This window comes from Gastrolobium bilobum, unplaced genomic scaffold, assembly GCF_033153095.1.
Source record: "Gastrolobium bilobum isolate Gb01-03AN ecotype WA unplaced genomic scaffold, APGP_CSIRO_Gbil_v1 utg15629, whole genome shotgun sequence".
Classification (NCBI taxonomy): Eukaryota; Viridiplantae; Streptophyta; class Magnoliopsida; order Fabales; family Fabaceae; genus Gastrolobium; species Gastrolobium bilobum.
In genome coordinates, this window is record NW_026895526.1 from 1,528 (window position 1) to 16,402 (window position 14,875).

General features: G+C 36.3%; 1 protein-coding gene and 2 long non-coding RNA genes across 3 annotated transcripts; 2 read left to right on the plus strand and 1 right to left on the minus strand.

The window, feature by feature from the left end:
• The first annotated feature begins 1,146 nt into the window (after positions 1 to 1,146).
• Positions 1,147 to 3,417, plus strand: LOC133315368 (uncharacterized). Its single transcript, XR_009752060.1, has 4 exons — positions 1,147 to 1,409; positions 2,316 to 2,389; positions 2,475 to 2,538; positions 3,110 to 3,417. It is a non-coding gene; the product is annotated as an uncharacterized LOC133315368 (long non-coding RNA).
• Positions 3,418 to 4,864: 1,447 nt separating this feature from the next.
• LOC133315234 (uncharacterized) lies at positions 4,865 to 6,144 on the minus strand. The gene is made up of 3 exons (XR_009752049.1): positions 6,116 to 6,144; positions 5,758 to 5,831; positions 4,865 to 5,037 (listed from the first exon to the last, which is right to left on the minus strand). It is a non-coding gene; the product is annotated as an uncharacterized LOC133315234 (long non-coding RNA).
• A 5,956-nt stretch (positions 6,145 to 12,100) lies between these two features.
• LOC133315363 (senescence-specific cysteine protease SAG39-like) lies at positions 12,101 to 13,219 on the plus strand. The gene is made up of 2 exons (XM_061516968.1): positions 12,101 to 12,539; positions 12,627 to 13,219. Exons 1-2 carry the CDS (start codon positions 12,101 to 12,103, stop codon positions 13,217 to 13,219), a joined length of 1,032 nt encoding a protein of 343 aa, XP_061372952.1.
• Positions 13,220 to 14,875: the final 1,656 nt, after the last annotated feature.

Consider the following 14,875-nt stretch of genomic DNA (forward strand, 5'->3'; position numbering starts at 1 on the left):
GTTGTTGGGGTATTGTCAAAACAGTGAGGACCGCGAAAAAAGTTAAGTACTAAAGAAAGTGAGTTGGAAATACTCCAGGAATAACTAGTGAATGTGCATGAAAGCGGTTAGATGCTTTTGAGAACGACCATAGGTCAGAAAGATGGATAAAGATGAGAATGAGGTAAATTGATACTGACAAATCCGTAATATTGTTATATTGTTACCTACAAATCAGCGAAATGGTAACGGGAGACCAGAGAAAGTGTAAAGTATTGTGAATTAAAAGGTCACAGAACCATGAGAGACAAGTGATTGTGAAGGATCAAAGGATAATAAGTATCATAAAAAGGAGATCATGCTTGTGATAAAAGTAATGTGGTAAGGGAACACACTTGAGGATGCTACTTGGGAGCGGGAGGATGAGATTCTCCGACTGTGTCCTGAGTTAGCGGATGAGTATGATTTAATTTTGCGGACAAAATTCTAAAAGTTGGGGTGAATATAACACCTCACAATTTTAAATCAAGTAATTAAAATATTAAGTGAGCAATCAAGTGATGGATTAGTGAAAATCCAAAAGATTAGGCCAAAATACAAAGAAAGGGCAAAACGGTAATTAGCCAACACGCAACCCTAGGAAGATAAAAATTGAGTAGAAGGTCTCAGATGGTAAAAATAACCCTGGAAATGGGTTCAGAACGAAAAATTGAGTGGACAGGCAAGTTTCAGAAAAATCAGTGAATAGTGTTTTTCGCGGGTAAAAATACCGCGGTACGATTGCACCGTAAAACGTGCCGATTGAGTTTTGAGCTCTAGGTTTCAAATATGAGTTGTAAATGTTTTTTTGAGTTAGGAAATATGATTTTGATGAAATTTGATGGAATTGAGTCATTTTGGGAAAAATTGATGAATAGTGATTTTCCGGTGTAAAAATACTGCGGTATAATTGTACCGATAAGCGTGAAAATTTTATCAGTATTTTTGGGAAACAAAAATATGACATGAACAAGAAAAATATGTAGGTCATGAATTTGTGGTTGAAATTAGGTGATTGATTAAAGTTAAAACGCGTGTGGGACCCGCCTGTGACTTAAGTGAGTCAAACTCACCTTTTTTTTCACACTTTCTCTCTCCTCCCTCTCTTCTCTCCCGCGTGCAGCAGCCCCTCCATGGCCAAGAATTGCTCAAGCTTTCTTTCTTCCATAACTTGGTCAAATCTCCACCGAATCCAACGATTTTTGTCTTGAAACTTGTTGGAAAACACCTCCTAAACACATTGGTACCACTCTTGAGCCTTGAAATCGCGTGTGTGAGGAGATCTTGGCCATTTACAGCTGCGGTTTTGGTGAGGAATTTTGTGTTCTTGGAGCTTCCAAGTGCTCCAATGGTGGAGTATAGTTAGGAGGAGCCTTGTACCTTCCATTTGGGTGAGTGTTCTTGCATTTTAAATGGTTGATGGTGATGATTTGATTTTGAAAACCTAAACTTTGATATGATGAATAGTGACGTTAGAGAGCTCAATTTGAAAATGTGTATTAGATGATAATGTGTTAGAATGATGTATTAAAGCTAGAAATGCGATGAAATTTATTGGTGAAAATTGATGAATTTAACTTAGAAAAATTTGATGATCATGATTTTGGACTTGTGAATTTTGGTGTTGAGACTTGTTTGATGAATTGTGGCATGATGGTATGATGATATGATAGGTTGTGTGAAGGTTGGAGTGATTAAAATTGAATGGAAATTCTTTGGAATGTCATAGGGCAAGATTCGAACCTTTGAGGAAAAATGAGTGAATTGATGATGAAAAATGATTTGGATGATGATTTGTGTAGTTATATAGTGCTTAGATGGGTTGTGTTGTGATTGGCAAGTGTTAGAATCAATGGAAAAATAATAAGTGGTTTAGTTGGCATAAATGAACCTAGAGCGAAATATTTAGCGAAACGATGCTTAAAAGACATAAAACGGCGAAACGACAGTTGAAATGGCCTTATGGCAACCCAAGGATGGGTACTATAATGAGAAAGAAAATTTAGAAAAATAAATCCCCAATTAACACCTATATGGCCGAACCTCCAAGGGAAAAAGGGGGGATTTTGCGGTTTTCGCTTCCTGATGTAATCCGACGCGAAAATGACGAACCGGCACTTGAATTGGCTTATTGACAACCTAATGAGACGTAACAAAATGAGAAAGAAAATTTAGAAAAATAAATCTCACATTTACACTACAATGGCCGAACCATCAAGGGAAGATGGGGAGGATTTTTGTGTTTTTGCGTTTTGATACTATTTGACGAGTACTGATGGATGTACGTTATTGTATAGGTTGCCGTACATCGACCTGAATCCCGAATCTTGAATCAGTGAATTGCCCTTGGTCCGGGACCAAGTGGATTGAGGTAAGAAATTGGTTCATTGCATGTGTAATTATAAATTAACATGTATGGGTTGAACTGAGAGTGATTGGGAATGTCCTCTGTGTAGGCATTCCGCTGTGTACCGAGTTGAGGGATAAGCTGCTACGGAGCTTGTGGAAACACGAATTAAGGTAACCTCTTGGTACTGGGGCTTGTTCCCCTTTTCTGTTCCACCTTGCCAGTTGATGGCAACGGTAGGAAGTGTGTATGAATAGTATAGAACACATGAGCATGCATGCATTATTGCTATGGGTACTGCGGTACCGAGTCTCTGGCCAGTAGACAGTTTTATTAGCCTTCGGGCATTTTCGGACTTCCGCTGGATAGGTCTCCAGGAGGGAGTTCCAGTTGACTGCGGTCATGGTGTGTGATCCGGGTAGGAGCACACTAGGAATGTCTTTGGCGTTTTGGTTGGTTTGGGCATCATGGTTGTGGTTTCTGTGAACACACCTTGGATGATACCCATAGGCTTATATATGCCGAGGGCGTACGTGGAATTGGGGTTACCATCCCGTATCGTCGTATTTTGTTTTCTTTATATTCCCCATTCTCTAAATCCCTTGCTATACCCCGTTTTCAAAGTGGTTGTTGTATTCTATTGATATGCATCGAAGTGAACCATTGGGTGGAGTTTTCTCCAGAACCTCTTGGTTACTGAGATATATTCATATATCTCACCCCGTCTCGGGGCATTTATTTCAGGAGGTAGCAGTGGAGCAGGAGCCTCGGGCAAGAGGCCCGCAGAGTGAGCGATGGAGCGTTTCTTATTTTGCATTTTGTTGGCCGTGTGGCCTAGGCTAGACTTAAGGCATGAACATGTCATTTGTATTTATTAGTAGCTTCATTAGCATCTTGTTCATGCCATTTTGCCTAAGTCTAGTAGTGATGTATTTGGTTATGTTGTCTTTTAATTAAGTTGAAATTTTAGAAGAATGTAATTTGAAGTTTTAGTTTCAAGTTGTAATTTGTAAAGCCATATTGTAATAGTATTGATGCATGTCTAACTATGATGGAAGGGCCTTAGGCCTGTTTTAGGTTATGATAATATGTATGATGGAAATATGCATGAAAAAGGTGTTAGTGATTGCAACTACTTAAGAATGATTAATATGGACTCTATGTTTAATAACTATAAACTGGATTGGGTTGTAAGTGCCCCAAGGCATTGTTGGTCCTTGTGTGTGCCACCCATTGGATTATTGCTGTATTATCATGTGTTTATTAGGTACAATTGAGGTTAAAGGATCTTTTACAACTTTGGGATTATTGGAAAAACAAAGGAAACTCTGGCGAATTTTCTGTAGAATTGGCAGATTTTAGGCGAACTTCGGGAGAGCATATCTCCCTCCATAGAGGTCCCCTAGGGACGTGCCATACGCCATTTTGAAGGTTGAGATGTCCTCTACCTTGTGTCAAAATTTAAGAAAAATATGGGTTGATCTTCGGCCTGAAAAAAATAGAGAAACGCGGACTGCTCATGTGCCACTGCACCTGAGGCAGATTCTGGACCGGATTTGGGAAATTAATTCCCGCTTCGTTTCTCAGTCAAATTGAGTGTGTGATATATCAAAATGAAGTTTGAGATGTCTAGTTTGTAGGATAAAAATTTGAGAGTACTTGGTTGAGGGGATTGAGTGCAGTAATTCGAGCAATGTGAGTGGTTTGGAGCTGTTTTTGGGGTTGTTTGGGCTAATTGCTTATCCAACTTCAAACGGCGATAACCGGAGCAAATGAGCTCCGAATTGAGCGTATGTTAGCTTGTTAAAAAGGGAATTAAGTAACACAAAGATATAATCTGAGAAGAAGGGTTGGTTGCGATCGGTTTGGTCGCAGAAAAACTTAGAGTGAAACATGTTCGAATTGGTAAAAAACGTAAAGTTGGAAATTGGCTAAGTGAGTTTATGGGAACTCCTTAGTAACTTATAATAAGTAACGTAAGTGATAAAAATAGTTTAAATAAGTCTTCCGCAAGAGTTTACGGTTACGGTCACAGCTTTTAATTATTACGTCTTTTTATGTTTTAAATGCTCGCGTAATAATCGGAAAAAAATTTATTCGCGTTTTATAAATGAACTGCTGTGATTGTAACTGCGCTTAATATCATAATTAATGTTAACAATACCGGTACGTAACGGGCTGTTACACAATCCTACACATTTTACAACCTATTTAACAAGCTTGCGATATCCCTATATCATTGCTTAACTCTCATCCTCTCATCATTGATTTAACGGAAATTGGGCAGCATAACCTTTGTTTTCTCAACGTTTCCCAATCTAACAGCTTAGCTCCTAATAGACAATTCAGCTCAACATTTCCAATATTCATCATGCATTCATAACCTTGAAGTAAATAACATTACACAAGTTTAATTACATAACTGGGAACTTAGCTACAAAAGGCTATGACCATCCCTTGGCTCTCATCAACAAAAGAGATATCCAATGGCACGATCATAGGCTAAGTCCATCAAATATAACGAGATATACATACGTCAATGCTATCAATGATCAATCCTATACATGTAAATCTACAAAATAACATGTATGATCTCAAAACATCATTTTCTTCATGCATGATCTACTGCAAATAAGGCCACTTGCCATCAGAGTCTCCTGCAGCTTCCTTACCTGAAAGGGGGTCCCCATAACACGGGGTGAGATATACGAATATATCACAGTAAACCAGAGGTCCTTGGAGATCACTCCACCCTAAGGTTCACTTTGATGTACACATAATCATAATAGCTTAACACATTCTTATCCACAAGCATCACATGGACTTCCAAGAGAGATCCACTATGGGCTGTTTCTCTTAGGCTCTTACCACATGGAGATCCACATAGGGCTGTTTCCAAGGGAAGTCCTTTCCTCAATCTATTCCAAGAGAGATCCTCAAAGGGCTGTTTCTCTTAGGCTCTTACCACATGGAGATCCACCTAGGGCTGTTTCCAAGGGAAGTCCTTTCCTCAATCTAGGAACCTCCAAGAGGGATCCACATAGGGCTGTTCCTCTTAGGCTCTAACCACATGGAGATCCACATAGGGCTGTTTCCAAGGGAAGTTCCTACCAGTCATCCTCATCATAATACTATCACTCATAACCTCAATCACAATCCTCAACCATTACCTCATTCATTATTGCTACTTCTATAATCATTCCTCAATTACTCTTAAACAATCAAACATCAACCAATAATCATCAATCAATCATAACATGTATCAAAGCATGAATCAATGCATGAGCATACAATTACAATCATAATTACATATCACATCTCATAAACCATTTCTCTTCAACGGAGTATGGTGGAACACTCAATGGGATCAACCACAAGGTCCAAAGGTTTACCTTGCTCTTGAGCTTTCCTCAATTGCACACAACCCCAAGGGTTGGTCACTCCACTTGGTCCTCTTGCCTCAATCCTATCAACACAAGGAATACAATCAAACAATGCTAACAATGCAAGGAAATCCATAGTTCCAAGCCTAGATTTCTCAAAACATCAAAGCATACTAAAATAACACTATAAACTCATTTCTACCGATTAAATGTCATTCCTAGCATTTTTCACAACATACTCTAAGCCTCATTCTTCCTTGAACATAGCCAATCTACTCAACATTTCATAAAAACCCTAAAACACTATTCATTAAACCCTAACCATGAAATTTTCCAAGAAAACAAGGTTCAAGGGTTAGAATCTTACCACCAATGGTCACACAACCAAGGATTGATGGCTCCTCAAGCTTCAATGGAGGTTGAAACCCCCAAAACCCCAAAATCTCACAAAGGGCTGAATTTTTGAGGGGCAATATCCCTCTCCACAATGCTCCCCACTCAAAACCAAGCTAGGATTATGAAAGAGGGGAAGATTCTAAGTGATTTAGGCTTTTGAATCGCTCCAATCGGTTGAAAATCACACAACCTAGGTTTTCTTTCTCTCTCTCCCTCTCTTCCTCTCCTTCTTCTTCTCTTCTCTTCTTTCTGGGCGTCGACTGAAATGGGGGGGGGGGGAACAAGGGTTTTCTTTTGTTTTATGTCACTTAACTTGGTTAAGTGATATCTAATGGGTATTGGTTCATCTATCTATTCGACTCCATTAATTACCAAACTTTACCCAACAGTCTGGAATATTTTTCTAGGAATGTTTCTAATTTTATTTTTATATTTTGGGTACTTTTGCCTACACCCATTTATACCCCTTAATTTTCTCTGAGTACACTTTTTAACTCCAAAGTGACTCAGATTCATTTAATTAAGCCTTATACTTAATTTTACTCACTAAGACATGCTGAATTATTTAATTAATAATTAAATTAATCAATTAAATGTTTAAGTTTGGGGTATTATACAAACACGACTCGGTTATTTTGTGAGTTAACAAGACACGTATAACAACCATAACCTGCGATTTTGATAATTAGAGATTTATTTCGATGAAATAAATGTTAGAATTGGATTCTGAACACAATTTTGTATAATACGACACTTTTTGAGAAAGTGTGAATAATGATTTTACCAGATAAGATACACTCCAGTGGAAATTAATAGTAGAACTCAAAAATGAGAAAAATTGAATTATGCCAAACAAGTCATTTTAGGACTAAAAATATAATATTTATTAAGTTTGTAAGATTAAGTGTGAGTAGTGTAAATTAAGTAGGTAAAAGATAACTAACCTATAAGTAGGAGAGAGAAAAATACATTGCAAAATTCATCTTCTTCTTCCTTTTTTGTTGACAAACCAACGACTCCCTCTCCATAGTAATGCTAGGATTGCTTTTCTTTCATCTCCCATTTTCATCACTTTCTACTCATCAAATCCAAAAGTGTTGAACACGAAAAATGTTCCCTAGGTCTGCATGAGTAAAATGCATAGCTTATTTCTACTTGGGAACCATCGTTTGATGAGATCCTTCTCTATGTTCATGGCTGTCACTATTCATTAAGGTTGTGAAAAATCCATGGTTTTGCTTGATTGAAGGCTTGGAGCTTGACAATTGGTAGTTTAGGAACCTATTGGTGGTAAGTAACTTTAATTTCTATGATTCAATACTTGGGTCCATGAATTTGAAGTTGATGAGGATATAAGGTTTTGTTGGAAAATGAAAATGCATGATCATGTAGTTAAATATTGGGCGTTTGTGTTCATATAGGTTGATAGTATGTTAAATAGCATGTGAATGTCATTAAAAGTTGGAAAAATCTCATTGAACCTTCTCCTTGCATTTCGGCTAACATGAGCGTTTTGGGATTGATGTGTAAAATCTATGTAGTGATATTACTAAGGTGGTTAGGAGTTGTTGGATTGAGTTGGCGTAGTAAAACCATGCTTATGTTGATCAAAGTTTGAAAAGTGCCTCATGGGCTTTTAGGTCAACTCGGTCAAGTAAGGTGTGAAGTGCATTGGTTTGGTACTTTCATTGTTGATTGCTGGAGAGACAACTAGCACAAGATTCTTGGACTTAAAGGTAAGAGTTCCTTGACCATTTGATTGAAGAAGCCTCTTTGGAAGCTTATACATGCTTCTCAGCCTTCAAGGCCTTTTGTGTATGAACTGTGATTTGAAATGATTAAGGATGATTATGGGGAATGCTATATGTTATAATGTGAGTAAAGATATAGTAAGGCATGGATGGTAATTGAACCATGAATTAAACATAAGTTGTAAGAAACAAAAACAAAGACTAGTTGCCAAAATTCTAAAAATTGTGAGGATATTGCTTCTGACTTTGAAGATTGATATCTCCCTCATTCCTTGGTCAAATGAGGCTCATAATATCTCATTTTAAATATTAGGATGTCCTCTACATTTCCTTAAAATTTTAGACGATTTTGTGTTGTGGTTTGTTACCAAAGTCAATTTGAGTGAAGAATGCCCGAAATTTGGAATTGGAAGGTGCTCTCAGGTTTGGCACTTCTAAATTCAATATCCCCCTTATTCCTTATCCAAATTAAGCTTATGATACCTAGAATTAAATATGTAAGTGTCTACTGTAACATATTAAAATTTGAGAGCTATCTGACTTGTGAAACTGCCTCAGTGGTGAAAACAGTGAGGGAGGTTGGGATCCCCTGTTGCTCTTTGAAAACAGTTTTGTGAGATGAACTTCCAAAAAGCATAACTTGAGCTATATAACTCTGATTGAGGTGTATGATACCTTGTTGGAAAGCCTAGGAAGTATAGAATAACATAATAAAATATGATAATTTATTGATATATAGTTCATTCACAGTTTCAGTTTGAACGAAGGTAACTCAAGCTGAAAAAATATGAAAATACTAAATTGGGCCTTATGGGATATGGAAACCACTTGGGTATATTAGATAATTGTTGTAAACGTTATTAAGGGTCCTAAATGTATAAGTTGAAAAGAATTAGTAAAATGACTTGTGTATGACATATGATTGACATTTGAATTGTGTAATGACTATTGTTGACATGGATTTCTCCTCTAGGTTTGTGTCTAGGGATTCAGAGTTTGTGGACCAGGTGTTGGAGGGAGGTACGTAGGCTTGCTTGCAATACAAGTAAGCATGTGATTAAGCTATTATAAGGTAAGCTCTCGGTTTAAGGATTATGCCTCTCTTTGTCTGCTCCTCTATGGTCAAGTGAGAGTATGGTTGGTCTAATTGTATGATTGTACGTCTAATATTTGGTATAAGTGCATTCATATAGATATGTATGATAAGATGATGTCAAATGTATATGTAGTTTATAGCCAATGAGTGCATGTGCATTAACTAATCCACTAGAGGATCTAAGCTCTTAGAGGTCATTGCGCACAAGTTGTGATTAACCCACTGGAAGATCTAAGTTCCTGGGAGTCACTATCATATGTTCACTAATCCATTGGAGGACTTAAGCTCTTGAAGGTCACATATGTATGATATGATTTGATATGCTTTGATTATATGATGTATATGCTATGCTTTGTATCTGAACCTTCTTGCAGGAAGTGGGCTTAAGGATGAGGAATACTCTATAAACCCTGAGCTTACATAGATTTGTCATATCAGCCCTTTTGGGAACATAATTTCAGGTGTGCAAGTCGTGAGAGAGCCCTCTCGGGGTAAGGAGTTTCAGCAGTGATAGTAGGACAAACACTTACATTAGATGACCCTACTTGGATTAGATAGTTTCATTTTGAGATACCATGTTATATATGCTTATTTTGAGGTCACGATACATGTCATGTGTTTTGTATATAGATTACTGTATAGTTTATTTTGAGGCATGATATATGATCATGCGTTCTTATAATCATTGTCCATTGTCAGATATTAGTTCTTTATTTACTTATGTTGGCTCGAAGCCATACTTTATATATGATGTATTTTAGTTAGAGGTTATGTGTTAGCCATTGGATACGTATACACTGTATTGGACTTTTCTGATTGACAGAGATATGTTTATGTGAGGTATTTAATCCCGGGATTGTCCAATTTACAACTATTATCCTGTCTGTTTGCTTCTGTCATGGCTAACACTAGTTGTCATGCTCTTATGGTAATGTGACCGTTAATTACGATTTCAGGATTAATAAGTTAGGAAAAGAAATTCTACGTCGGCTTGGGTCGGTACATTGCGTTTAAAATTGGAAAAAGTAAAATGTTATGCAACACAACAACCGTACAAGAAAAGGAAAAAGTTAGCTCGTAGAATTACCTAGAATAAGAAGTAAAGTTTTAATTAAGTCTTCCACTTCTGCATGTTTAATTATGCTGCGCTTTAGTACCATATGTATATTAATGAACCGGCTCGAGATGAGGATGTTACTACACGAATAACCCGCAAACTCAAAGTGTGTCGCTTATTATGCAGGTTGATACAATACAACACAATATGAATAATCTATAAACCCTAAATTATGTTACTTATTATGCGAATTGATACGACGAGATAAGACACAAAAAACCGATTTACGACGTAACACGACACGACACAAATTTTTTCGAACAATTTTTGCTAAAATGAATATGATACAAATTTGAAAACGAGTCAACCCGAACACGAATTTTTCATATCGTGTAGAAAATTGTCATCCCTAATTTCAATGCAAAGCAATTAGAAAATAAGGACAAGTATAACAAGAGGGACTTGCATCATAAAAAAAAATATTAAACTGAATAATAAAGTTATTGAATTTCTCATATCATAATCTATACCAAATTAACTTGTATATAACAACAATTAAGAATTTATCAAAATAATAAGTACAGAAAATCATACCATAAAGGTAAGAAATGAATGGCCAATTCCAAATCAGTTTATATGAACAATATTCTTTGATTGTTATTTAAAAAAAAAAAATTAAAAAGGCTTCGATATAGTGTCCAATTCCCAATGGGTGCAGCTCAGTTGGTAACTTGGCGCTGAGTTAGTGGGGTTGGACATGTGTTTGATTCCTGCTAAATGCATTCTTGGGGAGGGGGCTGAACCTTTAGCCATCACTGCTCCCCCGCACTCCGGATTAGTCCCATAGCCGGCTCAAAGAGTCGAAGCTCGTGGGGATACCGGAGGAAGCCAACTCGCCTCAAAGAGGTAATTAGGGTTGGGTAACTCCAAAAAAAAAAAAAAAAAAAAAACTCGTAAAAGTTATACATGAAAAAAAATAAAAAAGCTAGTTATATAATAAAATATTTTTTTAGAAAACTATTTTGTGAAAATAGTGGTGGAAGAACTTTTATATTATATATAAATATATAGTTTTCGAGCACATACAAAGCTGTTGGCATTTTGTAACAAAGAAAGAAATAATTAATTTACTTCCTCTTACCCGTATGTCATTAAAAAAGTTTTATGTAATAAGTTTAGATTTTTTAATATGTACTTATTAAAAAATTTAACATACGTAAGATGCTCTAATACTCTGTTTGCTTAAGAAGGCATAAGTTGTGAATTTAACATCACTTGTTATAATTATTAACTAGCTATGAGGCCAAATCTATCTTAAATGAATCTTTTCACTTAGCTTGTTTTCAAGTTACTAGTCTCAAGTTCAGTCCTGAACACGTAACTGTGTCAAAATTTTGGTAGGGAAGTTTTTGCTGCTTTTATATCTAAAAAAGAAATAATAATCTAAAGCTTGGTGTCTCGTTTATTGTATTTTGGAAAATCATTTCCGGTAAATAAATTATAATGGATTTGGAAGTGCAAATTTTCCTTCGGTTATGCGCTGGAAAATTGAGTGTGAGGTAAAATATACGAACATGAATTGGACGACTTCTGTTGTGAATGTTGCCAAACTGTTGTTATGCACGATAAAAAGTAATTCTTTATATCATCATTGAATGAACGAGAGTAAACAGATGAGGTTATGCGTTGGCAAATTCCATGATGCATGAAGTTAACTATACTTTCAAACCTTTGTTTTTATTATAATTACAAACTTTTCCAATACGCACACGGCGTCCCTTTTAAAAGTGCTTGAACACTCTATCGAAGCCTCTGCTTTATGAGTCAAGACCCACACACAAGGGTCTTATTCAAAAATTTCTCACAGCTACGTAGAAGAGAAAGGTGTTTTAAGCTTTGAGTTGAGAAGTACAATATCAATATACTATTCAACGTTAACTTTGCTATAAATACTACAATTGTTCTTGAGAACAAGCACAACACATCTTTCTACTATTTCAGTAAACAACCTTAACTATTTCTTGCCATCGTTGTCCCACAACACTGGCTACCATGGTTTCCAAAAATCAGTTGTCTCATATTTCACTGGCATTGCTTTTATGCTTGGGATTCTTGGCTTTTCAGGTCACATCTCGCACTCTCCAAGATGCCACCATGTACGAGAGGCATGAGCAATGGATGGCTCGCTATGGCAAAGTCTATAATGACCTCCAAGAAAGGGAAAAGCGTTTCACGATATTTCAGGAAAACGTCAATTACATTGATACTTTCAACAAGGCTGGCAATAAACCTTACGAGCTTGGCATTAATCAATTTGCAGACCTCACAAATGAGGAGTTCATAGCACCCAAAAATAGATTCAAGGGACATATGTGCTCCTCAATCACAAGGACAACCACTTTTAAGTACCAAAATGTGACTGCACTACCATCCACAGTGGATTGGAGACAGAAAGGAGCAGTGACACCCATCAAGGACCAAGGCCAATGTGGTAAGTATCTGATAATTCATTGAATCTCACAAGTCATGATAGATTGAATTGTCATCTAGCTAACACTAGTTCTAATTCACCTTGTAGGATGTTGTTGGGCATTTTCTGCTGTTGCAGCAACGGAAGGTATCAATATGCTGAGTAATGGAAAATTGATATCTTTATCAGAACAAGAACTTGTTGATTGTGACACAAAGGGTGTTGACCAAGGTTGTGAGGGTGGTCTTATGGATGATGCTTTTAAATTCATCATGCAAAATCATGGACTTAACACTGAAGCTAACTACCCTTATCAGGGTGTGGATGGAACATGCAATGCAAATGAAGTAGCCAAGCATGCTGCTACCATTACTGGGTATGAGGATGTCCCTGCCAATAATGAACAGGCTCTCCAAAAAGCAGTGGCTAATCAACCAATTTCAGTTGCCATAGATGCCAGTGGCTCTGACTTTCAATTTTACAAAAGTGGTGTGTTCACTGGTTCATGTGGAACTGAGTTGGATCATGGTGTCACTGCTGTGGGTTATGGTGTTAGTGGTGATGGGACTGAGTATTGGTTGGTTAAGAACTCATGGGGAACACAATGGGGTGAAGAAGGGTACATTAGGATGCAAAGGGGTGTGGATGCTGCTGAAGGACTCTGTGGCATAGCAATGCAAGCATCTTACCCAACTGCATAATCATATAACTTAGACACCATTATTCCCAAACTGTATGCACTTCTACATGTCTTTTATGTCTCAAATCCCGTTATCATTTGTGTATAACAATGTATCCACTATACGAATCGTTGTACTTATCAATTACTATGCAATGAAAAATTAGTCATGGTTATGATATACAGGTGCATCTCCTGTTTTATGAAGGTGGTGTTTGGCTATGTAGCACCGATACGACACGCGACACACGACACGACACGACCCGACATTCCGACACGTCAATCCTAAAAAATTATGGATTTCGACACGTTGGGACACGTTTTAATATTAAATAATATTTTTAATTTATATAGTGTATATTTCATTTAATATTTAATAATTTAACAAAAAAATGAAACTAAATTAATAATACCCATCAACACGGTATAAAGATGGAAGCTTTAATAAAAAAAAATAAGAACTGGGATGATAGAGAGATATAATATCAGATAGAGAGATCAAATCATATTAGAGAGATTCAGAAAGAAGAAGATACAATAAAAGCGTGATAGGAATTGACAACAATGATGCTGAGATGATCTCTTATCTGCTTAAGAGAAAAAAAGACAAAAAGATAAAATTGAATGATCAGGTGGAAGCTTTATGAATATATTTTAACTTTTTAAAAAAAAAAATTTTAAAAAAATTTAAAAAAAAATTACGAAAATGCCATTTGACCGTGTCGGACACGGTCAAATTCGCATGTCGGAATGGTCAACGTGTCGGAAAAAGTCAACCGTGTGTCCGACCCCGTGTCGGAGTGTGTCGCCGTGTCGGAGCGTGTCGAACCCGACTCTTCCTGTTTTTACAAGTGTCCGTGCTTCCTTGGTGTTTGGTACAATGAAAATTTTTCAATTCTCGGGAAAACTGATATTGGTAATGTTATTTACCTACATTTACATTTAGTATAAGAATTGTTAAAAATTTTTCGAGTAAATCAAATTCCAATGAATATATATATATATATTTTAAAGCTTTTTGAATCAAAATACTTTACAAGAATACCACCGAGAGAGTGATATTTTTGGATTTCCATGAGAAGAAAAAATTTACACAATTCTTTGGTAACATTTTCATAGTATTTTATCCTACCAAATAGCTTTTTTGTAATATTTCAAAGAAATTTATTTTCCCAACATATTCTTATTCTTTGGAATTATGATTTTCATGCATAAAAAATTTATTCTCTACTAAACAACCCTAAGTGACTATGTAAACGGATAACTGCATGGAGTATGCTATCTCTAATGGGAGATGTTTTTTTGTGGGTATGTAGTATGATGGTCTCTTCCCAAAATAGAAAAAAATGGAAGGATTGAGAAGGAAAAAAATCGAAAAAAGAAAAAAAATGAAATATATTTTTTTATTATTGAAAAAGAAACTACTGAATAAGTGGTAATGGACCTGAAGCATAATAAATATTTTCTTATAATGGGTCTTAGTACATGACTTGTGCGAGCGTTTCTTTTGTGCTCCGGAGAGGAGAGAGGAGAGGAAAAAGAAAAGAAGTAGTACATATTTTTTCCACTTAGTATAGAAAACTCGCTTGATTCGCTAAAATATAGGCCTCAGTATATAAAAACACTAAGCAAAATGATGGCCTGTATGGATTGACTTTAAAAAAAAAATGATTTGTTT